At 42.5% G+C, this 26,993-nt stretch overlaps 1 protein-coding gene across 2 annotated transcripts in view; it reads left to right on the top strand.

The window, feature by feature from the left end:
- Positions 1–26,993, top strand: part of TARSL2 (threonyl-tRNA synthetase-like 2) — a 64,227-nt gene that overhangs the window by 32,910 nt on the left and 4,324 nt on the right. For both annotated transcript variants that reach the window (XM_008571087.1, XM_008571092.1), the window contains exons 10-13: positions 6,514–6,651; positions 9,581–9,658; positions 9,742–9,842; positions 24,296–24,397. In XM_008571087.1, the coding sequence (XP_008569309.1) occupies positions 6,514–6,651; positions 9,581–9,658; positions 9,742–9,842; positions 24,296–24,397 (419 nt within the window). The remainder of the gene's footprint in view (positions 1–6,513; positions 6,652–9,580; positions 9,659–9,741; positions 9,843–24,295; positions 24,398–26,993) is intronic.

The raw sequence follows: 26,993 nt of genomic DNA, 5'->3' as shown, positions 1-26,993 counted from the left end.
GATTTATAAAACAAACTCTATTAGACCTAAAGAAGGAAATAGACACTAATACCGTAATAGCTGGGGGCCTAAACACCCCACTGTCAATATTGGACAGATCATCAGCAGCCCGGCAGAGTCCAAGCTGACCAGAGAGGTGGCTCCCTGGAGAGGCCCAAGACCCGAGGCAACCACATTCTCCAAGACATGTTATAGTCACATTGGCAAAACTCAAAGACAAAGAGAGAATCTTAAAAACTGCAAGAGAGAAGCCTCAAATTACATATAAGGGAGCCCCAATCAGGCTAACATCAGACTTTTCATCACAAACCCTAATAGCCAGAAAGGAAGGGGATGATATATTCAAAATACTAAACGACAGAGATTGCCAGCCAAGAATATTCAACCCTGCAAGGCTATCCTTCTGAAATGAAGAACGAACAATATATTTCTCAGGCAAACAAAAACTTCAGGAATTCACTACCACACAACCATCCTTACAAGAAATTCTCAAGGGAGTACTGGGTTCGGTACCTGAAAAACAGCTACCACTAACAGAAAATCTCAAGAAAAATCAAAACCCACTAGTAAAATTAAAAGGCTAGCAATGGAGAGAAAAAAAAAACTTCATCTACAAACCAAGGAACCAAGAAATACAGAAGACAAACAGTAAATCAGAAATGACAAAAGACACTTAAGACATCCAAACAAAAATCAATAAAATACTAGGATTAAATCAACACTTTTCAACGCCAACTCTTAATGTAAAAGGGTAAAATTCCCCAATTAAAAGACACAGACTGGCTGACTGGATTAAAAAGGAGGACCCAACCACATGCTGCCTTCAAGAGACCCACCTCACCTATAAAGACTCACATAGAATAAGAGTGAAGGTATGGGAAAAGATTTACCATGCAAACAGAAATGAAAAACAAGCTGGAATAGCTATTCTTATGTCTGATAAAATAGACTTTAAACTAAAAACCACAATGGAGATAATAAGGGTCATATAATGATAAAAGGATTCCTCCATCAAGAAGACATAACAATCATAAATAAATATGGCCCCAATGTTGAAGCAGCCAGATTTATAAAGCAAATTCTATTAGACCTAAAGAAGGCAATGGACACTAATACCATAATAGCAGGAGACCTGAAAACCCCACTGCCAATATTGGACAGATCATATAGGCAAAGAATGAGCAGAGAAACACAAGATCTAAGCAACACGCTAGACCAATTGTACTTGGCAGATATCTACAGAACATTCCATCCAACAACCTCATAATATTCATTCTTCTCATCAGCACATGGATCATTCTCCAGGAGAAATCACATGTTAGGTCATAAAGCAAGTTTCAAGAAAATCAAAAACATTGGAAATGTCCCATGTATTTTTTGAGACCACAATGGATTAAATAACAATAAAGGAGATTGAAGCTGTTATCAGAAAGCTCCCAACAAAGAAAAGCCCAGGACCAGATGGATTCACAGCAGAATTTTACCAAACATTCAAAGAGGAATTGACACCGATTCTTTACAAACTATTCCAAAAGATTGAAACAGACGTAAATCTCCCAAACTCATTTTATGAAGCAAACATCATCCTGATACCAAAACCAGGTAAAGATATAAACAAAAAAGAAAACTACAAGCCAATATCCTTGATGAATATAGATGCAAAAATCCTCACTAAAATACTAGCAAACAGAATACAGCAACACATACGTAAAATTATTCACCACGATCAAGTGGGATTCATCTCAGGGATGCAAGGCTGGTTCAACATATGCAAATCAATAAATGTGATACATCATATTAATAAAATCAAACACAAGGACCATATGCTAACTTCTCACTCTTCCTTGGAAAGCCCTCAGAACCACACCCATGGCCACCATTACTAATCCATTTACCAGGCATGGTCCTCATGATCTCATCACCTCTTCAAGGCTCCACCTTTCAATTTCCATAATAGGATTTCCCACCCTCAACAGTTGGGGACTAAGCTTCAATACATTAAACTTTGTGGGGGGAGGGGAAGGACACAATTCAATCTATAATAAGTGGATTCATCAGAATTTAAAAGTTCTCTTCAAAAGTTACTGTTAAGAGAATGAAAACAACAAACCATAGTCTGGGAGAAAATATTTGTAAGGCATATGTCTAATAAAGGACTTACATCCAGAATATTTAAGGAACTTTCAAACCTCAATAATAAGAAAACAGATAACTCAAACAATGAGCAAAAAAGACCTGCTTTTGGGAAGATGAAGTAGATGTATTTTCCTAATCTTCCTACTGAGTGCAAGTAAAAATCTTGGACAATGTATGTGAAACAAACCTGAGACTCTGAAAGGTGGTAAGAAAAAGGCACACTGGTTGTGGACATTAGAAACAAAGAAACAACATAAGAGTTCCTTGGGTTTTCTCTCTGTCATATATCCCAGACATGGAGCTGAAAAAGCTGGTAACCAAGAAATGCCAACAGACACAGACAAAAAAACAAAAGCAAAAACAAAAAGAATAGAAAAAGCCAACAACAGCCTACGTGTTCTAGCCAAAGGACCAGGAAAGAGGCAGCCTGGCAAGATAAAACTTTTAGGCAATGGCTGCCGTATTCCAGCTAAACAGCATAGAATAAGCTGTGGTCCCATCCATGCCAGTGAAGGTTGATTGGGAGTCTATATTTCCACTCTCATCAGGCTGTAAAGAGGTACCCCAGCTGCTTGCTAAGAAGGCTGATTAGGGAGCTGGGACTTTCACATCTGCATTAAAAGATCCCGCACCCCTCCCCAAACCTGGCAATGTCAGTGACTACCATGTGGGGTGCCTGGACTTTTATCCTCCCCTGGCAGTAAAAAGATGCCTCTTCTGCTCCTGCTTGAGTAGTGTCAGAGGAGGTCTAGTGGGAAGAGGAGAGTTTTTATCAATGCCCAGTTGTTATGAGGACATGCACTCTGTGGTCAGTAAAGGCCATGCACGGAGCTAGAATTCCCAGGCCACCCAGCAGTAATGAGGAGCTCCTCCCCACTTGGGGGACCTCAACAGGAAACCTGGATTTCTGTACCCACTTGGCAGTAACCAGGCAGTACTATCCTCCCCCTGCTGGAGCAGTGTCAGTGAAAGCCAGGTAAAGCAGAAGTCTTGTAACATAATGCCCAGAATGCCCAGGATTCAGAAATGGAAAGTCACTCTTTATGCCAAGAACTGGGAAAATCTCAACTTGAATGAAAAAAGACAATCTATGAACACCAACATTGAGACTACAGAGATGTTAGAATTATCTGACAGATTTTAAAGCAGCTATCATAAAAATACTTTAATAAGCAATTCTGAACATAGTTGAAACAAATTAAAAAATACAAAGCCTCAGAAAAGAAAGAGAAAATATTAGGAAAGAAATAGAAGATATAAAGAAGAATCAAATGGAAATTTTAGAATTGAAAAATAAAACAACTGAAATCAAATATTCAGTGAATGAATTTATGAGCAGAGTGGAGGAGACAGAGGAAAGAATAAGTGAACTTGAAGACAAGAACAGAAATTATCCAATCTGAAAAACAGAGAAAACTGAATAAAAGAAAAATAATCAGAGCCCCAGAGACCAGTGGGACTATAACAAAATAACTCACATTTATGTCATCACAGTTCTGGAAGGAGAGGAAGATAAGGGTGAGAGTGAAAAAGTATTCAAAGAAGTAATAGTTGAAAACTTGCTACATTTGCTAAAAGACATAAACCTTCAGATTCAAAAAGATGAGCAAACTCCAAACAACATAAATTTACAAAAATTCACACCAAGATACATCATAGTCAAACTCCTGAAAACTAAAGACAAGAAAAACTTTGAAAGCAGTGAGAGAGAAATGATATATATTACCTTTAAAAAAAAAAAAAAAACAATTTGAATGACAGCAGACTTTTCATTTAAACAAAACAAAACATTGAGGCTAGAAGAAGTAGCACAACATTATTCAAGAGCTGAAAGAAAAGGAACTGTCAACTCAGAATTCTTTATCTAGAGGAAATGTCCTTCAGAAATGAAGGGGAGTTCAAGACATTAGAGCTACCTGAAAAGAATGGCTATAGGAAGTTCCCTAAACAGAAAGGAAATGATAAGAGGAGTCTTAGAATATTAGGAAGAAAAAAATTGTGAAAGTTGAAAATTGTGAGAAACAGGTCATTACATTTTTCTTTTCCTTTTCAGTTTTCTAAATTATCTTTAACACTGTGTGTGTGGTTCTAAATGTATATAAAGGAAATGCTTAAGAAAATTATACTACAAATGGAGACAGGTAAAGGGAGGTAAAGTTTCTACACTTTACTTGAGCTGATAAAATGATATCAGTAGACTGTGATAAGTTATGTGATACCTAGAGAAACCACTAAAGAGATAACACTAAAAATAGCCTATAATAAGAATTCTAAAAAATGTTAAACCACAGAAAGAGGAAAAAGAAAATAGAGAAACAAATAGCAAGAGAGAAGAAGGAAACAAAGAAAAGATAGGCTAAAACCATAACATATTACCTTAAATGTAAAGGGTCTAAATGAACCAATTAAAGAACAGAGATTGACAGTGGATTTAAAAACGTGACCCACCAATGTTGTCTACAAGAAACACACTTTAAATGTAACACTAAAGGCACATTGAAAGGATGGAATAGATATATTATGTCAACATTAATCAAAGGAAAGGAAGAGCTGCTATATTAGTATCAGATAAAGTAGATTTCAGAGAAAATTACCAGAGACAGAGGGATATTACATAATGATTAAAGAGTCAATCCACCACAAAGACATAGCTATCCTAAATGTGTGTGCACCGTGCAACAGAACCACAAAATACCTGAAGCAAGAATTTATGAACTCAAAGGAGAAATAGTCAAATCCACAATTATAGTTGGAAACTTCAACACTTCTTTCAACAATTGATTGAACAGCTAGACAGAAAATCAGCAAGGATATAGAAGAAATCAACACCACCATCAACCGGTATAATCTCATTGACATCTATAGAACACCCAACAACAGCAAAGTACACTTCTGTTTAAGTGGTGCTATAGATTGGATGCCCCGCTACCCCCACCTCATTGAGGCTTAATTCCTGCCGTAACTGTTGAGGGTAGGAAATCCTATTATAGTAATTGAAAGGTGGGGCCTTGAATAGGTGATCAAATTCTAGGACCATGCCCTAGTGAATGTATTAATAATGGTGGTCAGGGGCTTGGTTCTGAGGGCTTTGAAAGAAGAGCACATGAGAGATTAGTTTCTCTCTGCACCACCATTTTCTGCCACATGAGACCCCTGGGTCACTGTTGCCACCACCAAGACCTTCACCAGCTGTGTTCCCTGGACTTCAGACGTCCCAGCCTCAGAAACTATAAGCAATAAATTTTGTTTTTTAATAATCACCCAGTTCCAAATATTTTGTTATAAGTTAACAGAAATGGACTAATACAAGTGACCATGTAACATATATAACAAGATGGATCATAGCTTGGGCCATTAAAAAATCTCAACAAATTTAAAAGAATTGAAATCATACAGAATGTTTTCTCTAACTGCAATGGAATTAAAGTAGAACTCAAGAGCAGAATGATAACAGGAAAATCTATAAGCCCTATTGATTGCTTTCCCTAAACATAGTTACTGTATTTCCTGAATAATTTTATTTGTTCCTGAATTCCCAGTTACTAACCGTTTATATTATTAGGGTTCTACAGAGAAGCTGAACCGATAGGATATATATAGATATATAAGAGGAGACTTATCATGGGAATTGGCTCACACGATCATGGAGACTAAAAAGTCCCACGACATGTTATCTGCAAGCTGGATAACCAGGAAAGCCAATGGGTAGCTCCCAGTGTGAGGCCAAAGGCCTGAGAACTGGGGTTGGGGCAAGGGGGTGGGGGCTGGTGTTAAGTCCCAGAGTTGGAGGGCCTGAGAACCAGGATCTGCGATGTCTGAGGGCGGTAGAAGATGTGGTCCTAGCTTAAGAAGAGAGATTCGCCCTTCCTCTGCCTTTTTCTATTTGGGCCCTCAGCAGATTGGATGGTGCCGCCCACACTGGTGAAGAGAGCTTCCCTGTCACATGCAGCTCACTGACTTTGCTTCTCTGACCTCTGGGCCTTCACCCTCTGTGTTTCTTCTGCTCAGAGAGAGCCTGCGCCACCTGTCTCTGGAGAACTCGTATCCTCTGGCTATGGCTGGGCTCACGCTTCCTCTGGGCAGCTCCTCTTTGCCCTTCTTCCCCTGCTGCCCCGCGATGTGCTGCCCCGTGATGTGCTGCCCTTGCCTGCTTCTTTCTCCATCTCCTGCACCGGCTGGGGCCTCTGGCAGCCTGTGCAGGCCTGCTCTCAATCGAAGATTCAAGAAGCAAGTGGATAAGCAACCAGTGCCATTGGCTGTACTCTATTAAAAACATGCTTTGTTCCCATCTGATGTGAATAACTTTTATTTTTAAGAAGGCCATTAATGAATTTAATTTGGTGTTCTATTTGATTATTTCATTTGCTCTCATTTCAGATTGAAGAAGAAATAAAGGGGTGTTTGCAGTTTTTGCAGTCTGTTTACTCGACATTTGGCTTCTCCTTCCAATTAAACCTGTCAACAAGGCCTGAAGACTTCCTAGGAGAGGTTGAGATGTGGGATGAGGCTGAAAAGGTAAGGGGAAACAAAGCGCTCCCCGTCGTTTTTGAGAATGCAGGAAGCACCTGAGAGACTGTACTCCCCTGCAGGAGGATGTGGCACTTCATAATAGAAATTTTAAAATGGAAGTTATGGGATAAATATGCAGATTGTAGAAGGCAATTATCAGCTTTCTTTGTGACAATGACAATGATAATGTTACATCTGTTTAATACTTTAATTAAAGCTCATGTCAGGTTTTCATTTTTACTCTTTTTTAGTGCTGGTCACTTAATAACTGGCATAAGTTTTTAAAGAAATCCTCCAATTTGCAGTGACACTTGGTTTGTATGGCTTATTTTGAACTGTTGCCTATTGAGTCACCTTAGTGCGACTCCCACAGTCCCAGGGTTGCATGGTCTAGATGTAGAGGCACACACCCGATGCTCGAGTCCCCTCACAGTCATGGCCTGTAGTGCCCTCCCTCTGTCTAAAGACAACCAGACTCAGATGTCACATCTCATTTTTGAAAAACCAAGGTTGAGGAGCTCATCATGCTGCTTTTTTCCTCAGTAAGCATGAAAAGGGTAGAGGGTTTCTCCTGTGTTAATTTTTATTAGAGATGAGGATGGCGTCATGGCCAGACACCCTGCCTTGCCCTGTCCTCCTCTTCCTGGAATACTCATGGGAGCTGAACAAACACATCACAGGAATAAGAGTCACAGAAACACTGGGTTAATAGTGTAACAGTTATTTTCATGTTATTAACAGGCACAGAGGCCAGGCAGAGGCTGCATAGAAGCAGTTTAGGCTTGCAGTCTAAAGAGGGCCTTGTCCTCCCCACTGCCACATATCCATCCTAAATTCTTCCATGTCCACTGTATGGAGGAAGAGGGTCAAATGAGATAGCCTACCCCAGGAAAGGTGCTGACTCAATTTACCTGCCAGTCACACGGAAGCAGGAAGAGGAAAAGAAGACACAAAGCTCAGCTCTGGAGCCACATGCCTACTTTCAGACGTTAGTTCCATGAGTGAATTTCAGAAGATCTCTAAGCATCAGAATCACACATGAAATGGTGATGATGGTGACGATGGTGATAATAGTGGTAACACCTACTTTATAAGGTTATGGTGCGCTTAAGTGAAGTAATTTACATGAAGCGTTGGGCGTACTGCCAGGCACACGGAAGTGCCAGTAGATGTTAGGTGTTGGTGTTATCATCATTATCACCATCATAATCATTCCATTCATTAGGAACTTCATGGGCTATGGGGAGCTAAAAATTAGGTGGGCCAGGTGTGGGCCTGGTATGGGGAGAATGGGCTGGAAGTCCTACTGGTTTTGCCATTTTTTAACTGATATGGCTAAATAGCAGCCATGTCCAGGGTCACCCAGGGATGTGACTGTTACATTAAGGGATGGGCCTGCTTCCACTTTAGGGGGATTTCTCTCATAGTCACTACCCCTGATCTGGGAATTAGTGAGATGAGCATTTGAGTTTTTTTGTTTTTAGAGGTCTCTGAAATGGTTTGTTTGTTTATTTTTTGGTGGCTGCCCTGTAAGGGGAACTTTGTTACAAGGCAGCTCTCTAACAAACTGAGCTAACCAGCCAGCCCGAAGTGGTTTAAAAGAGACTACCTTGCTAGATCTAAAGCTTTCTTAGCTTCGGCTGCTTCTACTGGGCTTCCAGTCTCTGTGTCCTCAGAGGCCCAGTGAGAAGCATGGCCTCTGCTGTATGTTCTTCTCCAAAACTTGGCCTTTCTTTGGCTTTTTAATTCCCTGGGAGCACCCAGATTTTTCCCGTCGCTTAGTTACCTGCTGTAGCAGGGCCTTCTTTCCTCTGGGAGCAGGTACCAACTGCCTATTCTCCTTTCAGAAACAGAGCAGAACAGGAGAGGGGCCTCCCAAGCCAGTGAAGTGCCTCTGTGGAGGTGCCCTTCTCTGGTCCTGAGTAGAAAGGAAGCTGTGCCGTTGTATTAGGCTCACAAGGGACACTCTTGGGATCTCAAGAATGAACTCTCTGTCTCTGAAGACCAGGTCCTGATTGAGATCCTGGGAAAGCCTAGCATGACTCCAGGAGTCAGCTTCTTGATAACTCCAGCTTTGGCCCCAAAACATCTCCACTGCTTTGATTTCCCAATGAGGCACTCCACTCCCAAATGTCAGCACCTCCTGGGTATCAAGCGGTTGGGGTGATGATGGGAGTTTGGGTGATATTTTGAGTGTTCTGGCCAAGGACTTAGGAATGCCCAAGTGCTTCCCAAGGAAGCTGTATTCACAGGAATACCAGAAGACTCAAAGAGCCATTTTATTAATATGTAAATGGACACCCACTCATCTGACTTCAGTTCCAAGCATCTTCACTAAGTTGAAAGCATATAGTGGCTTAGGCTGAAGACCAGAGTGGGGCCTTCTGCTTCCACACCCCTATAAATCATAAGAGACCCACCTTCTTGCTACAGGCATAGAGGTGAGGAAAAGCAAAAGAGAAGTGGCAAGGCCTGCTGGGTTGACCTTCCCGCCCAAACAGAGCAGAAGAGGGAGTGAGGTCAAGGCTTTCATGCCTTTTCATGTGTGGAGGTGCCACCTACTAGAAGAATGGGTCTGGGAACTCTCACCAGGAGTGGAAGCTGGTTAGTGTATAGGGCAGGAGGGCCCAAGCATGCCTGTCCTAAATGCTTCCCTGGAGTGCGCTGGAACAGTTTAGTAAATTATCTTTTTTTTCCCAATTGAAATGTGTATGTCTCCTGAGAGCAAATACCACCTTGATCACCCTCATGTGGTCCCTGCTGAATAGTTTATTGAATATAAAAGATGCTCAGTAAATATATGTTGAACTAATACAGAATGTAAGATTTACAGTAACTTACTTTTGTGAGCCATATGTCAAAAAAAGATAAATATACAATAAAGTAGACGTTTTAAATGTTCTCTTCTTCTTCTTCTTTTTTTTTTTTTAAATAGCAACTACAGAATAGCTTGCTGGAATTTGGAGAACCATGGAAAGTGAACCCAGGGGATGGAGCATTTTACGGCCCTAAAGTATGTAGACCCTGTGCTTCAGAAAAAGAGTAAAATTTAAAAGAAAGATAAAAACTGTCTCTAAAGAAACATTTAATTTACAGATTGATATAAAAATCAAGGATGCTATTGGCAGATACCATCAATGTGCTACAATTCAGCTGGACTTCCAACTGCCTATTAGATTTGATCTCACATATGTTAGGTGAGTGATTGAATACGATGAATAATGCAGTACTAATATACTAATTATTTGCCATTTGAGCATTAGCAATTCAAAAATAAACAGTAACAAATGTTTAGTGTATGTCCTATATACTCAGTATACTTGTATATTTGTTTACTTGCTTGTAATGTAGTTGGGGATCAACTTGAATTTTCTGAGGACAGGGCCTAGTAGGAAAAGAAAGATAAGCATAAGATTAGAGAGGGGGAAGACTTCACAGAGAGCTGGCATTGAATCTGTGTCTTGAGGATGAGATATTCACTAGAGAAATCGTGGGGGGAAAGGCAATTTCATCACTGCATACCAACAACTTTAAAAAAAAATTTTTTTTAACATACAATAAAATTGACTCTGTGTGTGTGTGTGTGTGTGTGTGTGTGTGTACAGTTCAATTTTTCATACATGTGGTGTGACTGCCTCCACAATTACGATTCTTTTTTTTTTTTTTTTTTGGTCCTTTTTTTGAGACCTGCTGGACCGCGCTCAGCCAGTGAGCGCACTGGTCATCCCTATATAGGATCCGAACCCGCGGCGGGAGCGCTACTGCGCTCCCAGTGCCGCACTCTCCCGAGTGCGCCACGGGCTCAGCCCCACAATTACGATTCTAAACTCCTTTGTGCTGCTCCTTTATAGTCATGCTCTCCTCCTACTCCTAATCCCTGGCAACCATAAATATGTTCTCCATCACTCTCGTTTTGCCTTTTCCAGAATGTCATATCAATGGAATTGGGCGGTATAGAACCTTTTGAGACTGGCTTAATTCACGTAGTATAATGGCTTGGAGAGTCATCATGTTTTTGCCTGTATCAATAGTTCGTTCCTTCTTGTTGCTGACCAGTATGCCTTTGTGTAGATGCACCACAATTTGCTTATCCAGTCACTCATTTAAGTGCATTTAGGTTGTTTCCAGTTTTGATGATTATGACTAGAGCTGCTGTAAATATTAGTGTATAGGTTTTTGTGTTAATAAGAGGGTATTTCAAAAAGTTCATGGAAAGATTTCTATTACCTTTTACTTTTATGAACTGTTTAAAGTACCCTCGTATAAGTTTTCATTTTTTTAGGGTAAATACCTAAGAAATGGGTCACATCGTAACCATATGTTTAACTTTGTAAGAAACTGCCAACCTGTTTTCCATAGTAGCTGTACCATTTTGCATTCACACTAGCAGTGCATGAGAGTTCCAGATGTTCCATATCCTCATCAGCACTTGGCATTGTCAGGTTTTGTTTGTTTTTAAGCCATTCTAATAGGTGTGTATTAGTATTTCATTATGTTTCAGTTTTGCATTTCTTTAGTGGCTAATGATGTTAACATCTTTTCATGTGCTTACTTGCCATACATATGTCCTCTTCGGCTAGGTGTCTACTTAAGTCTTTTGTCCATTTTTTACTGGGTTGTTTATTATCTTACTGTTGAGTTTTGAGAATTCTTTATATATGCTAGATGCTAGCCCTTTCATGGATATGTGGTATGCAGATTTTTTTCTCCCAATCTGTAGCTTGCTTTTTCATTTTTTTAATGTCTTAACTTTCTCATTCATCACAAGTTTTCAATTTCAATGAAGTTTAGTTTATAATTTTTTTCTTTTCCGGTTCATGCTTTTGGAATCATGTCTACAAACTCTTTGCCTAAGCACAGGTCATGAAAGTTTTCTCCTGTTTTCAGTTTCTCTTGTTTTGAGTTAATTTTTTGTGTACAATGTGAAGTTTAGATCAGGTGTCATTGTTTGCATTTAGATGTCTCATTGTTCTAACATTATTTGTTGAAAAGACTGTCCTTTCACCATTGACATACCTCTGTACATTTGTCCAAAATCAATCGGACATGTTTATGTGGGTTTGTTTCTAGATTTTCGATTCTGTTCTACTGTTTCATTGATTATCCCTTTGTCAGTACCACAGTGTCTTGATTACTGTAGCTTTATAGTAAGTCTTAAAATTAGGTAATATGAATCCTTTATTATTCTTTTTCAGAATTGTTTTGGCTATTCTAATTCTTTTGCTTTGAATAGATCTATAAAAAAATTGTGGTGGGAATTTTTATTGGAACACATTAAGTCTAGAGATCAGTTTGGGTAGAATTCACATGTTAACTATATTAAGTATTCTAATCCATGACCTCTGTAGATTTCTTTCCTCAATTTTTCTAGATTTCATCATAGAAGTTCTGTGCATATCTTCTTAGATGTGGAAATAAATGTGGATGTAGAAATATCCAGTTATTTCACTTTTTGGAAGTGATTGCAAGTGGTATTGTATTCCTAATTTTCTCATCCATGTGTTCATTGCTAGCATAGGGAAATACAGTGGATTTTTTTGTATATTGGTCTTGTATCCTGAGACTTTGCTGAATTCACTTATTAGTTCTAGGAGTTTTTCAAAATTTTCTTTTGTTTTGTGGAATTCTTGACATTTTCTATGCAGACAATCATGTCATCTGCAAATAGAGACAATTTAACCTTCATTTCTGGTTTATATACCTTTTATTGCCTTCTCTTGCTTATTGCACTATTTGGAACTGCCAGTACTTGAAAGAAAAAGAGCCAAAACACTGGGTACTATTCAGGCTTTATTAAAGGAGGAAAAACCTGCCGGGCTGCACTCAAAATGGTGGAGGCAGGCAGCTAGGAGGAGTACATATGCTTATATGGGTTGATGGGTGCAAAAAACGCAGGCGGGGAGGGGGATGGGAGTGCTGGTGTGTGGGATCAGGTCAACTATTGATGTGGGTGTGGTGGGTAGGGGTGACGTAGTCGAGATGGGAGGTACCTCTAGGCGGGAGGGGAAGGGTCCTTTGTCTGGAAAACCATGAGGTAGAGGTTTTTCTTTGTTTGAAGAAACCATGAGGTAGGGTAAAAGACTAGCGGCCATTTTGTACTCAATATGGCACCAGTCACGTCCATGATGACATGAGTCATATCCAAGGTGATGTGACTGCGTCCAAGATGGCACTGGTCACATCTGTGATGATGTCAGTGGCGCAACCACATCAAAGATGGCGCCGGCCACGTCCAGGGTCTATCATTCCTGCATTTTAAGTATAGGGAAAAGAGGTGAAAGTCTCATTCTTCTGAAGCTACTTCCTGCTGAGAGTGGGTGAGGAGTAAAAATCTGGTCACGCAAAAATGCCATCATCCTGTCGTAGGGTGAGATCTTCTAAAGGAGAGGTTGATATTTATGTTCCATGAACAGTTCGTTTACCTTTTGGTTGGCAAAAGCTTGCATATGGTCCTGCAAAAAATTGGAAAGACACCAGAAAAGACAGGAGCTAAACAGCAGGAGAAGTCCCAGCATGGTAAGGGGTCCCAGTAGGGGCATCAGCCAAGGAGTCCATTTCCATAGCTTGCTCTACCCTTCTCAAGAATCAGTGGCAGGCTGTCTCTTTTTTGCCATTTGGTCACAGAGTTGTTGGGCCATATTTCTAATGATGCCAGATTTATTATTATAAAAGCAGCATTCTTCTCCTAAGAATAGACAGACCTCCTTTCTCTGCTGTTAACATGTCTAGTCCTCACCTGTTGTGTAAGACAACTTCTGCTAGGGAATCTAATTGGTCTTGGAGGGCTATCATAGTTTGGGCTACCTGTTCAATTCCATCAGCCAGCTCTTGGGTTACTTTATGATAGTAAGTTGTTGAGGTAGCCATGCCTCCCACTCCTGTTCCCACTCCTGCCACTATGCCGAGCCCGAGGAGCAGGGGAATAACCTGAATAGCTCGTTTCATCCAAGTATGAGCCACCAGAGGGATTTCTAAAATTTGGTTGCCAGGGACAATGTTAATTGGGGGTGTTAAACTTGCTAAGGCACAAGTTCCCATCCAGTTCTGTGGAAGGCATTGGTATGAAAATGGCCCACAAACTAAGTAGACCCCCTTCCAGGAGCTACAGATGATGTTTATGTTTTCCCTTGGAATGATTTGGTTGCAATCTTTTACTGTGAGATTGCCCACTTCTATATTGCCAGTAAAATTTGTTAGACAATACCCTGCTGGCTGAGTTAAAGTGATGTGGGTGGCCACCCCCCCACCCCCCAAGAGGACTGATGTATGATTGTCTGTAGGTCAATTAGACAGATTGAAGTTAGACAGGGGTGTAGCCTGGTATTGGGGAAGGGTCAATCTCAGGCAGAGCCAGCACTCCCTGCTAATGAGGGGGACGTATAATTAAGCAAATGGTGGGTGGCATTGAGGAGCTGTATAACTTTGGGGTCTATTTGAGATGGACGTTGGGGTCGAGGGAGCCGGAGAGGACGTTGGCTTGACTGGGTTGGACTAAGACTTTTAATGACTTGTTTAATTTGTTTTCGACGTGTTTCATCCTGGAGCCCTCCCCCATCACTTATAACTTAGGTGTGTGGTTTTAGTGAAGCACACATATTTGCCTCTTGGAGGGCACTGGGCTCCAGCAGAATCCCCCTTGGAAAGAACCATCCAGTAGTTTATTTTCTCATGGAAACATGATGTGGCTGTGGACCTATCATAGCAGGGGGCCGGAAGATGTGTAATAGTTTTGACAGTCCCATGCCCAAGTCTAGCCAATGCCTGCGTGCTGATCGTCCATCCCGACCCGAAGATTCTGACCTGGGAAATGCACTGTGTGCATGGTGAAGCACATACCTGTGTTAATAGTGAGAGCCGCATAAACAGAAGGAGGAAAAATAGGGCAGGGGGGCTGAGGGAACACATAATAGAAAAAAGGAGTACAGGGCAAATTCGTAGGGGGTGTAATCACAGAGGACGCCCTGCCAGGCTAACTCAGTCACTCATTCAAGGATGTTATCTACGTTAAAGGAGGCAGGCTGGGATCTGTCTCGGATTAGATCCTGAATAAACGATGTGAAGCGGGCCTGTAAGAGTGAAAGGATAACTGCTGGGGGAAATAGCATCTCTTTTGGGATTGGGGCAGAAAGAATTAATTTAAAAAGTACATTGACTCAGTGAGATTGTTAAGAAACATCCTACTGACGGAAGGTATAGGAGTGCCAGGAGAATTTTTTCTGTGGCGCTGCAATCTCTTGGGGTGGTGGATGCTAATCCTATAGCCAGTGTGAGGACAAGTAGCACAATAAAGGTGAGAGACACAGGTTGGCATATACTTACCATGTCCCACGATGGCAAACTCACAATAGCAGGTTGGGATCAATCTTGGAGTGGCTCTTGTATGAGCGAGGTAGACGGGGTCTGTAAAAGCAAGGGGATGATTGCCGGGAGGGGAGATTATTTCTCCTCTGGAATTGAGGGAAGAGTGGAGGTCCTGGAAATTTTTAATTTTGTAGGTCCTAAGATAGACGAAGTATAAGGAAATGTTGGGTTAGGGGTTGAGCAGAGGGACCCCTCTGGGTTGGTGTGCATAAATTCGTTGGGTGGAGCCTCAGGTGGAGCCCTAGGTGCTAACTTTACCAAAGACAGGTGGTACCAGGAAGTCTTTCTTAGTACCTTTACTGCCATGGGGGTGGTGAGAAGTACTGTATAAGGCCCCTCCCAGTATGGTAAGAGGGGCTTTGGGGTCCGGGTTTTAATGTATACTTGTCCTGGGCTTAGTTTTAAATTTGAGGGAGCAGTGTGGAAAGGATGAGGTAGGAAAAGGTTGCCTTGTTCACAAAGAAGGTCCCTAATAAGTGAAAGAGTAGGAAGATACTGGCCTAAAGGTGATGGATGGGCTAGGAGGTAGTGGCATAAGGGTGAAGGGCCTGCCATACATGAGTTCAAATGGGCTGAAGCCAGTGGGTTTACGGGGGGCAGTCCGTAAGTGAGCTAGTGCCAAAGGAAGGAGCTGTGTCCAGGGAAGATGAAGCTCCGTGGACAATTTGGTGAGGTGTGTTTTAATGAGATGATTAGTCTTTTCTACTTTGCCAGACGACTGAGGCTGATATGGTATGTGAAGGTTCCACTTGATGTTTAGGGCTTGGGCTGTGGGTTGTGTGACTTGGGAAATGAATGCCGGGACATTGTCTGACTGCAGGTTGGTGGGTAGGGTAAAACGGGGGATGATTTCTGAGGTGAGAGCTCATGTCGTTGTGGCCACATCCTCTGAAATGGAAGGGAAGGCTTCTACCCATCCTGTGAAGGTATCTACTAAGGTTAAGAGGTAGTGCATTTTCTTGTGGGGAGGCATGTGGGTAAAATCAATTTGCCGGTCTTGGCCAGGAGTGCAGCCTCTAGCCTGATGGGTGGGAAAGGATTGGATCTGGAGGCCACCCTGATTGGAGCAATGGGAACAAATGGGGCAGTTTTTAGTGATTTGTTTTAGTAATCTGGTCATGTGGGGATAATAGTATAAATGCTGGAGGAGGTGTGACAGGGGTTCATGGCCTATGTGGATTGTATTGTGGAAATCCAAGAGGATTTGTTTCACTTGTGTCTCAGGGAGAACATAGTGACCAGAAATAACATACAAGCCATCTTTTTTTGTGTGTGTGCCCCCAGTTCTAGGAGGCAGTGTACCTCTTGAGGGGTGTACTGGGGTGAAGGCATAGGGGTCATAAGAAGAACCTGGGTGAGGGAAGTGTGGGGGTCTGATGATTGAGCAACCTGTTTTGCAGTAAGTTCTGCTCGTTTGTTACCCTGAGCTATGGGGATATTGGAGGCCTGGTATCCCCTGCAGTGTATAACTCCAACTCCATTTTTTATGGGCCCTCCTTGGGTAGTCATGAATCCTCTCTCCTTCCATATAGCTGCACAAGAATGTAAGATGTTGTAGGCATATTTAGAATCCGTGTATATATTGACTTGTTTATCATTGGCCAGAGTGAGAGCGCGGGTGAGGGCAACAAGTCCTGCCTGCTGGGAGGTGGTATTAGGAGGAAGGGAAGCAGCCTTGATGGTTTGTGTTAAGCTTACTATGGCATATCCTTCCCCGGGGGGCTGGTGCAGATGTGGCGCTCCCATCTGTGAACCATGTGTGTTGGGACTCTGTAATGGGGTGTGGTGAGATGAGTGGAAAGGGATCAAGGAAAAAATCTAGGGCCTCTGTACGGTTGTGTTCTATAGGTTGAGAGTGCCTTGGAATGAGAGTGGCTGGGTTCAAGGGAGGGCAAGATTTAAAGGAAAACTGAGAATTGTCAATGAAAGTAAGGTAGATGAGTTGTAGATGGGAGAGAGAGAGAATTGACATTGCCTTATGACTGACAAGGTCTTGAAGATGATGGGGGGAACAAATGACTGTTTGTTGTCCAAAGGTTAATTTAGAGCTTTCTTGTGTTAGAAGGGCAGCTGCCACCAAGGCCCGTAAGCAAGGGACCCATCCCCAGCCTGTGGTGTCTAGTTGTTTTGAGAGGTATGCAACTGGGAAGAAAATATCTCCTGCCTCTTGTCCCAAAACCCCAACCGCCAGTCCTTGGGTCTTGGTGACATATAGAATAAAAGGATGAGATAGGTTTGGGAGAGATAGAGCTGGGGCTGTGATGAGAGCAGCCTTTAGTCACTGGAAGGGAGAATGAATGGGCTTTGTGGGATCTAAGGGAATGGCGAGATCCCCTTTGGCTGCCTCATAAAGTTCTTTTGCTAGCATGCCAAAATTGGGAATCCATAGGCAAAGGTACCCTGCAAGTCCCAGGAAAGAAAGGATTTCACCCTTTGTGGTGGGGGTAGGGAGTTCAGAAATTAGATTCTTGGGATCTACCATTATCTCTCTGGTGCTGGGAGTAAGGTGAACTCCCAAATAGGTGACTGAAGGGGAGGAAATTTGGGCCTTGCTGGGGGATACTCAATATCCCCTGGAGACCAGGAAATTAAGGAGAGCAATAGTGTGGGCCTGTGAGTCCTCATATGAGGGGCTACATAGGAGAAGGTCATCTACATATTGTAGTGTAGTGCCTAGAGGTGGGTGGAAGTTCAGGTAAGTCTCGAGCTAAGGCTTGGCCAAAGAAGTGGGGGCTATCCTAAAACCCTTGAGGCGGGACTGTCCAGGTGAGTTGCTGGGATCGATGTGTGTCAGCATCAGTTCATGTGAAGGCGAACAAGTCTTGGCAGGAGGGGTGAAGGGAAATAGAAAAGAAAGCATCTTTGAGGTCCAGGACTGAAAAGAAGTGAGTTGTAGTAGGAATGGTGGATAGGAGGGTGTAGGGATTGGGAATGACAGAGGTTATGGGTAAAATGGCTGCATTAATGGCTCGGCAGTCCTGAACCAAGTGGTATGAGCCATTGGACTTCTTCACTGGGAGGATGGGTGTGTTGTATGGTGAATGAGTGGGTTGCAAAAGGTTGGAGGAAAGGAGTTTATTTATGATGGGCTTTAACCCTATGAGATGATTGAGAGCAATCGGGTATTGAGGTATGTTAGGAGAAAAGAGAAGAGTCTTTTAAAAGAACACAGATGGGGGAGTGATGAGTGGTGATGGAGGGGGAAGATGTATCCCATGCAGTCGGGTTGACCAGGTTAGAGGAAAAGGGAAAGGTGGAGTCCATAGAGTCCAGGTCTGGGGTGGCTTGGGCCAACAACAGCAAGGAAGGTGTCCGATCATATAAGGTTAAAATTGCCTTGAACTTTGAGGGAATGTCACGCCCCAATAAAGGGGCAGGGCATTGGGGCATAACCAGGAATTTATGTGAGAAGTAGGTATGGTGAAGTGTGCAGGGGAGGGGTGGTGTCACTCAAGGGCAGTATTTGGATCCTGTAACATGCACCACAGAGATGGAGGATGAAGTGGTGGGCCCTGAATATTCGGGGAGAGTGGAGTAAGTGGCCCCTGTGTTGATAATAGAAGAGATCAGCTTACCTGCTATGAGGAGAGTTACCCTGGGCTCATGCGTAGTGATCTCCATGGGAACCTCAAACCCTGGGCCACGTCAGTCCTCCTCCTGGGCAAAGCCGAGAAATTCAGGCAAGGACAGTCTTACCAGTGGGGCGGAGATTGGCTCACTCCCTCTCTAGCGAGCGGAGCAGTCGACCCCCAATGACCCTCCTGCTTGCAATGTGGGCAAGGCCCAGGAGGGGGCCTAGGGTTAGGACATGCTCGAGCCCAGTGGCCCAGTTGGCCACACTTGAAACAGTTGCCAGGTGGCACATTTTGAGGTTTTGATATGTGAGCCCTTTGGGTAGAAGGTACCCGGATGGCATCAGCCAGAAGCTGGCATTTGGCCTCATCTCTCTTGTATCGCTCCTTCTTTTCCTCCTCCTTTCTCTTGTTAAAAACTTTGAAAGCCAGATTGAGGAGATCTCTGTGGCTGGAATTGGGGCCATCTTTGAGTTTTTTTAGTTTTTTCCGAGTGTCTGGGGCAGACTGAGTGATAACATGGGAATGGAGACGAGCCGTCCCAGCTGGGGAAGAGGGATCTATGCAGGTCTATTTTTGTAGTGCCTCCGAGAGACCGGTCTGGAACTCGCTGGGTTTCTCAGTGGATCGTTGGGTAATTGCTCTCAATTTATCACAGTTAACCGACTTGTGGGTGAGTTTTTGTAAAGCAGAGTGTATATGGGTGATCATTTGATCTCAGAGGTCATGGTCCCCATGTCCACTCTGATAATTCCAATTGGGGTCAACACGGGGGACGGCTTCAACACCTGTGGGCCATCTATTGTTTTGTGCATGTGACTTGTCTGTGTATTGTTGGGCTGCAACCCAGACCTTTCTCGAACCTCAGGTGAAAGGGTAGTTGTAATAATCATTGAAAATATCATGCCAGGTAAGGTCATAGGATTGTGAGAGGTATTTAAATTCCTTTACATAAGTATCGGGGTCCATTTGGAAAGATCCGAGACGCTTTTCAATCTGGGAAAGGTCAGAAAGAGAAAAGGGTATATGGACGCAAACAATGCGTTCCGTACCGGCAACCTCGCAATGGGGATACAAGGGGGCTGGCAGGTCAGGAGGGGCTGGATGGGCAGAGGAGGCATCCCGAGAGTGGGTGCGGAGTGGTGAAGTGGGAGGGGTTGGTGCAGGCGACGGGGCTGGGGAGGGGCCGGAGGCATATGGGGGGCCCGGAGGGTGGAGTGGTCTGAGGGACCAAAGGGAGGGTCGGTATCTGATGGGGGAGGCCAAGTGTGGGCACGGAGGATTTGGGACGAAGTACAGGTTTGACAGAGGGAGGGGCGAGACCGAAGATAGAAGAAAGCCTGAAGGTAGGGAATCTCTCCTGCCTTGCCGCTTCTGTGACAGAAATTATCAAGATCTGTTAGGGTGGCCAGATTGAAGGTGCTGTTTTCTGGCCATTGGGATCCGTTATCGGGTTTATATCTAGGCCAGACTTGATTACAATAAAAAAGGAGCCACTTGGGTTTTATATCTCCTTGTAGGCCGAGAGGTCATAGATTAGCCATGAGGCACCACAGAGGAGTAGATTGGGGGGTTTGGTCTGAGAGGATCCCATGCTGAGGGTGAGAAAGAGGACCAGTCCCAGTAGAAAGGGCGGGAATAACAAGAGGCATCCCTGTTGTTGTTCTGCACCGTCAGACGGAGGGCAGCCACTGGTATGAGGGCATCCCCTGTAACTGGAGCAGGAGAAGGGTCTTCTTGGCCAGGTGCCTGGTCTTTTGAGCGAGACCATAGTCGTAGACAGAGGATGGAGAAAACCCATAAGAGTAGATGGGAAGGACTCCCCTAACTCACCCCAAATGAGGCTGATGGTGGATTTGTCGGTCTGAAGTGGCAAAAACGAGACAGTCCTGGGGGCACCCGGTCCGGCAGGTCCGGGAAGGGTGGCCTAGAGCCAGTCTACCCAAGAGAGGGGATTGGCTGACAGTCCAGCCAAGACCCTTCCCAGGTTACAACACCAAAAGGAAAGAAAATGAGCCAAAATGCCAGGTACCATTCAGGCTTTATTAAAGGAGGAAAAACCTGCCAGGCTGTGCTCAAAGTGGCAGAGGCAGGCAGCTAGGAGGAGTACATATGCTTATATGGGTTGGTGGGCGCGAAAAACGCAGGCGGGGAGGGGGAGGGAGTGTTGGTGTGTGGGATCAGGTCCACTGTTGGTGCAGGTGTGGTGGGTAGGGGGGACGCAGTCAAGATGGGAGATACCTCTAGGTAGGAGGGGAAGGGTCCTTTGTCTGGGAAACCATGAGGTAGAGGTTTTTCTTTGAAGAAACTGCGAGGTAGGGTAAAAGACTGGCGGCCATTTTGTACTCAGTATGGCACCAGTCACGTCCATGATGACATCAGTCATATCCAAGGTGATGTGACCGCATCCAAGATGGTGCCGGCCATGTCCAAGATCTATCAGTACTATATTAAATAAGAGAAGACGGCTGCAAGTGGACACTCTTGCCTTATACCCAGTCTTAGGAAGAAAGCATACAGTATTTCACCATTAAGTATAATGTTATTTGTAGGTCTTTTGTAGATGCTCTTTGTCAAGTTAAAGAACTCCCCCTCTATTCCTAGTTTTCTAAGAGTTTTAATCATGAATGAGTATGGAATTTTGTTAAATTATTTTTATACATCAATTTCTATGATCATGTGATTTTTCTTCATTACTTGTTAATATGGTGGATTGCATTGATTTAGAATATTGAAACCAGCCTTGTATTGCTGGGATAAAACCTACTTTGTTGTGATGTGTCATTGTTTTTATATATTAATGGATTTGATCTCCTAATAGTTTGTAAAGAATGTTTGCATGTATGTTCATGTGGGATATTGCTCTGTAGTTTTGGGGTTTTTTCCTTATACTGTTTTTGACTGGTTTTAGTATCTGAGTAATGCTGGCCTTATAAAATGTGTTGGGAATTCTGGCAGAGATTATGTAGTATTGGTGTTATTTCTTCAAATTTTTGGTGGAATTTGCCATTGAAACCCTTCAGTACTGGAGGTTTCCTTTCGGGAAGATTTTAAGCTTTAAATTCATTTTCTCTAATAGATAGAGGATATTCAAGTTGTATATTTCTTCTTGGTTAAGTTCAGGTAATTTGTGCTTTTCAACAAATTGATGCATTTCATCTAAGTTGTCAAATTTATATGTATAGAATTATGCTTTTAATTTTTGTGGGTCCTGCAGTGATACCTCCTTTCATTCATAATATTAGTAATACATGTCTTTTCTCTTTTTCCTTTGTAAGTTTGGCTAGAGATTTATCAACTGCATAGACCTTAATTAATTTCATTGATTTTCTCTATTGTTTTTGTTCTCAGTTTTACTGATTTCTGCTCTTTATTACATCCTTTTGCTTGCTTTGGGTTTATTTGGCTTTTATTTTTCTGATTTCTTAAGCATGTGGGAGAGAAACAGATCAGCCAAGCCAGCCATTCATCCGACTTAGGGATTGTGTGGAAAATGGAAGCAAAAGTGGAAGCAGTGGTCTGTAGAGCAGATGAGAGGTGACGGAACTCAGAACCAGGTGGTAGTAACAGATGAACAGAGTGCAGGTGTTTAGGGTGTATTTTGGAGGAAGAACTGATACAGTTTGTTCAGGCTTAGTTCTGAGGGGAGAAGAGAGAGAAGCATCAAGTTCATCACCATGATCAAGTAAGGGTTTTTCCTAAGAAAGCAAGGGAGGCTGGGCATTGAGAATGTGTTATTGTCACTCATTACACACACATTATCACACTCATTACAGTGCAGAAAGGCATTGGGTAAAATTTAACATTCACTCCTGTGAAGTGAATGGAATGAAATCTCCTTATTATGATAAAAAACATTTATCTGAAAACAACAATAGCATCTTAACGTAGGAAGAAAGTGAATATGCCTACTATTTGTTCTGTTACTCAGAATTATTCTGGAGTGCAAATATTTGAAAGAAAGACATTAAATTATCATTATTTGTAGATGTGAAAATGTCTAGAAATCCAGGAGAATGAAATGGAGAAAAATTGGAACTAATAATAAAGCAAGGTAGAAATAGAAAAATCATTTTGTGGGCCGGCCTGGTGGCGCACTCGGTAGAGTGCGGCACTCGGGAGTGCAGTGGCGCTCCCGCCGAGGGTTCGGATCCCATATAGAGACCGGTCCGCTCATTGGTTGAGCACGGTGCGGGCGCGACACCAAGGGTTGCAATCCCGTTGCCGGTTGCGGTACGGGCGCGAGACCGAGGGTTGCGATCCCGTTACCGGTCACGAAAAAAGACAAAAAGGAAAAAAAAAAAAGAAAAATCATTTTGTTTTCATATATATTAGTAATAACCTGTTAGGAAATGCAATGGAAGAAAAAAATTGCAGAAGCAACAGCAACAACAACAAAAATATCTAGGAATAAATTTAACAATAAATATAAATGTCATATTTATATAAAGTATACACCATTAAATTTTATCAAAAGCCATAAAAAAAGAGTTGTTTAAATGAAGATTCATGCCATACTGTTGGAATGGGAAGAATCAACATTGCAAAGGTATTAATTCTCTTCAGGTTTATCTATAAATCTAATATAATTCTAACCAAATATACTGGGATTATTTTGGGAAAGCTTGACATTTATTCTCATGTTTGTCTGATAGCATAGATGTGTAAGCATAGTTTATGTCACTATTTGCCCTACTTAAGTATAGACCTGATTAAAATAAATGATGGTACAGAAATGTGTGGATACCCAGCGGCCCATGAAAGGGTTATCCTGCTTCTCTTTCCTTTCCGACACAAAAACAACGTTATGTAATGTTCAGGAATATTTCATATAGTGTCAGTTCGTGAGATGAATGATTTCTTCATATATCTGCACAGGACTGGACTCAAGCTGCCCACCACCACCCTAAACTTTCTGGGGGGTCTAGACAGAGGATTTTGCCTGAAGTTAGTCTATAATGGCTCTTAGCAGAGCAGAAATGATTGGCAGTGATGATATCCAGTTATAATATTTGAAATGGATTTAACGAATGGGTCTCTGTTTTTGTTTGTTTTGTGTGTGTGTTTTTTTTAGTAGTCATTAGCTGGTACAATTTTAGATAAAAAATTTCTTGTAAGAACTTTGTAATTGTTATCTATTGCATTAGTTGCAGTAAAGTGAAATGTATCCTTCTGGAAAATGCTTGTACAGACCTTGGGATGCCTACCTCATTACAATTCATGGCCATCATTTGCATTTCCCTTTTTTCCTGAAGGAGAGGAGGGTGTCATTAAATGTCAGATGCGTGTCATGAGGGCCCAAGGTCTGTAAAGGGCATTTGACTGGTGGACTTCTAGAACAAATATCAGGAACATTTTGAAAAGTGAGGTTAACAAAGGGGGGAGATAGTGGCAGGAATGGGGTGTATTTAAATCAAATAAGATTAGCTGAGAGTTGACATTTTGTGAAGCTGAGAGGGTATGTGGGAGTTTATTATACTATTCCGTCTACATTAGTGTATATTTTCAATGTTCTCTAATAAAAAGTTTTAAAAATAAAAAATTAGCAAAGTAGTCTTTTGTTTTGAGAAAACAAGTCAGTCACTCAAATAATGTTAATGGAGAGATATACAAAAATACTAACCTAAATCTATGGTCAAAATTAAATATAAGGTAAGAAGATAAAGTTATTATCTGATCTTAAGAAAAAAGTTTAATGTATAATTTTTATTTTTTAGTAAGGATGGGGATGATAAGAGACCTGTGATCATTCATCGAGCCATTTTGGGATCAGTGGAAAGAATGATAGCCATTCTCTCAGAAAACTATAGCGGGAAATGGTGAGTGATATGGAAGAGAAAAGTGTTATGTCTCTTGTTCTTAGCAGTCATGTCTACTGAGATAAGATGTATAGGAAAAAATTGGCAGTTCCTGCCTTATAATTAGCAACTATCCAAACAGCTATTAAAGAATTTTTATTCCATTTGCCAGATCAGAAAACAAAGGCAGAGTGACATGAAATTGTAGCACTTACCTTTTTGGGAACTCAGTAAAATCAAAGAGTTATCTTCTCACCTATCTCAAGCCCTTCAAAGATCTAGTTACCCTCTGGAAAACATATAGCCCACACTCCTGGGTGCCTCCTGCCCCACTGCCATTCCCCCTTCAACCCATGTTGCTTACCTCCAGGGCTCCCTGCGATATTGACTGAGGAAGAAAACATATGAACCTAATCCATAAATGGCCTGAACAATACGCTGGCACAAACCCAAAGAGAACAGCTCCAGCAGCACAGCCCACTGAGTGATGGCAGTGGGGAAGGGAAGTAACTTGAGTGCAGAATTTTTTTTTTTTTCCTTTTTTTTTGTCTTTTTTCGTGACCGGCAACGGATCACAACCCTCAGTGTCGTGGCCGCACCGGACCGGGACCGGCAACGGAATCGCAACCCTCGGCACCGCGCCCGCACCTCGCTCAGCCAGCGAGCGGCCAGCCCATACGTGGGATCCAAACCCTCAGCGGGAGCGCTGCCACGCTTCCAAGCGGCGCACTGTAGCAGTGCGCCACCGGGCCAGCCCTTGAGTGCAGAATTTTAATGGTACATCTTGTAGTCCTCTTTGCCCAGAAGGAAAAATGGCCAGAGGTATGGAATTACACTGATACGGGGCTCTGGTTACTGCTTTGGCCACAAAGTCAGAGATTTAGCAGTAATTAGGTTGAAAAATAAATGACAGGTAGATTTCAGGAAGAGGAATGTGGATGATGGCTCAGAATGGGCCATGAAGGCCACGAAGGTAGTATTGCCCCCCGAAAGGCCCTCACTGTTGAGGACTTTTTCAGTATTCAGATAAAAGAAGACTCATTCTGTTGTTATCATCAGCTTGTTTTCCCCTGGCAACTGCTCAGTGGTTCATGAACAGAGTGGCCACTAGGAATGTGCATGGCTCGACGACATGGACTCTCCCTTAGTAAGTTCCTTCTGGCTACACCTCTTCTGAGGACTCAGTTTACTGTCAGTAGTGATCAGTCCTGATCCCCAGTGTGGCACCATAACCAGGGGCAACAGCCAGCTGTTTTGTGGTGGTTGATTACATTGGTTATCAACTAGATTTTGCTTTGTTCTTTCAGCCAGGCTTCTGCCATCCATGCCATGTATGTACTTAATGAGACTTTTTTGCTGTCAGAAACACAACAATGGTTCTGACTATGGAAGTAGTTTTATAGCAAAGAAGTAAGGCACTGAGCTGACAGTACGAGATTCACTACTATCACCGTGCACTCAGAAATAGCCGGCCTTACTGGCTGCTACAGCACCAGCTAGCAGATAACATCTTGTGATGTTGCATGTGGAAATACTGCAAACCAGCAACCACTTGTGAAATTTTTGCCTCCCATTCCATTTTTAAGAAGTTGACTGAGCATCTTCTCATGCAGTTTAGTTCTCTCTTCAGAACCTATTGCCCCCACTGCTACTATTGCTGGGCACAGTCCTTGTAACTCTGGGCACTGGATGCTACTGCTAGGGTCACTGCCACAGGTTCCTCTGAAAGCTCCGTGTCTTTGCATCACCCTTACCAGAATGGATTCCATGTGTTGGCTCCTTCTGTGTGCCACTCTGTTTCAGGTCAACGTGCCATGCTTGTACATCTGCTTGGCAGAACCTGGATCACGTGCATGCGTGCTGGCATTTGTGTCTGGGGAGGCTGGGGAAGCAAATTTCTGAGCTGGAAACATAAAGTGGAAAGTTTTTCAAACACAGGGTCTTCCAAAGGTCCTAGCTAGCTGGAGAGTCTGTGTATATCCCTGATAGTTTATTTGGGGTCTTGGAGAAATATACTGACGTGTCATGGAGTTTCCAAGCTAGTAAAGTTACAGATAAGCCAGAAATATAGGTATGAATATGTATGCTACCTAAGTATGAGTTAAAACGTTTGTTGGTTTTGTTTTAAATGGTGTAACATAGGTGAGAGACGGTGGTGTCTTGTGTTTTGCACTAGAGTGGTAGTGATAAAAGTGGAAAAAAAAAAAAACAACTAAAGAGAACTAGTGGACAGGAGCCTGGAGAAAGAGCCAGTGGGCTGGGTGCACCGTCCTTTGCCACGGGGTCTCAGGGCCTGCTCCTGCACCTTGTACCTCAATACACCAGACCTCTGTGGGCCTCTGGAGGAAATCTCTGCTAAAAGTAGAAATGGTTCAAATGTGGCTCCCTGGGGTGAGTGGGGCAGGTGATGGGTGAGACAGAGCTCAAAGGAAATATTTACTTCTCATTTTATACAAGGTGTTTCTGTGTTTTACCATATATATTATTTCTTTTATCATGTATTATTTTTGTCATTAAAATAGATATTGAAATGTGTACATTCACAAAGTACCATCTGGGGATAGTCTCTGCTGCATTTTCTTTTTTTTTTTTTTTTTTTTTTTTTTTTTTTTTTTTC

This window comes from Galeopterus variegatus, unplaced genomic scaffold, assembly GCF_000696425.1.
Source record: "Galeopterus variegatus unplaced genomic scaffold, G_variegatus-3.0.2 Scaffold36, whole genome shotgun sequence".
Lineage (NCBI taxonomy): Eukaryota > Metazoa > Chordata > Mammalia > Dermoptera > Cynocephalidae > Galeopterus > Galeopterus variegatus.
The sequence above is the reverse complement of the archived record's forward strand: the minus strand, read 5'-3'. Positions and strand labels throughout refer to the sequence as shown.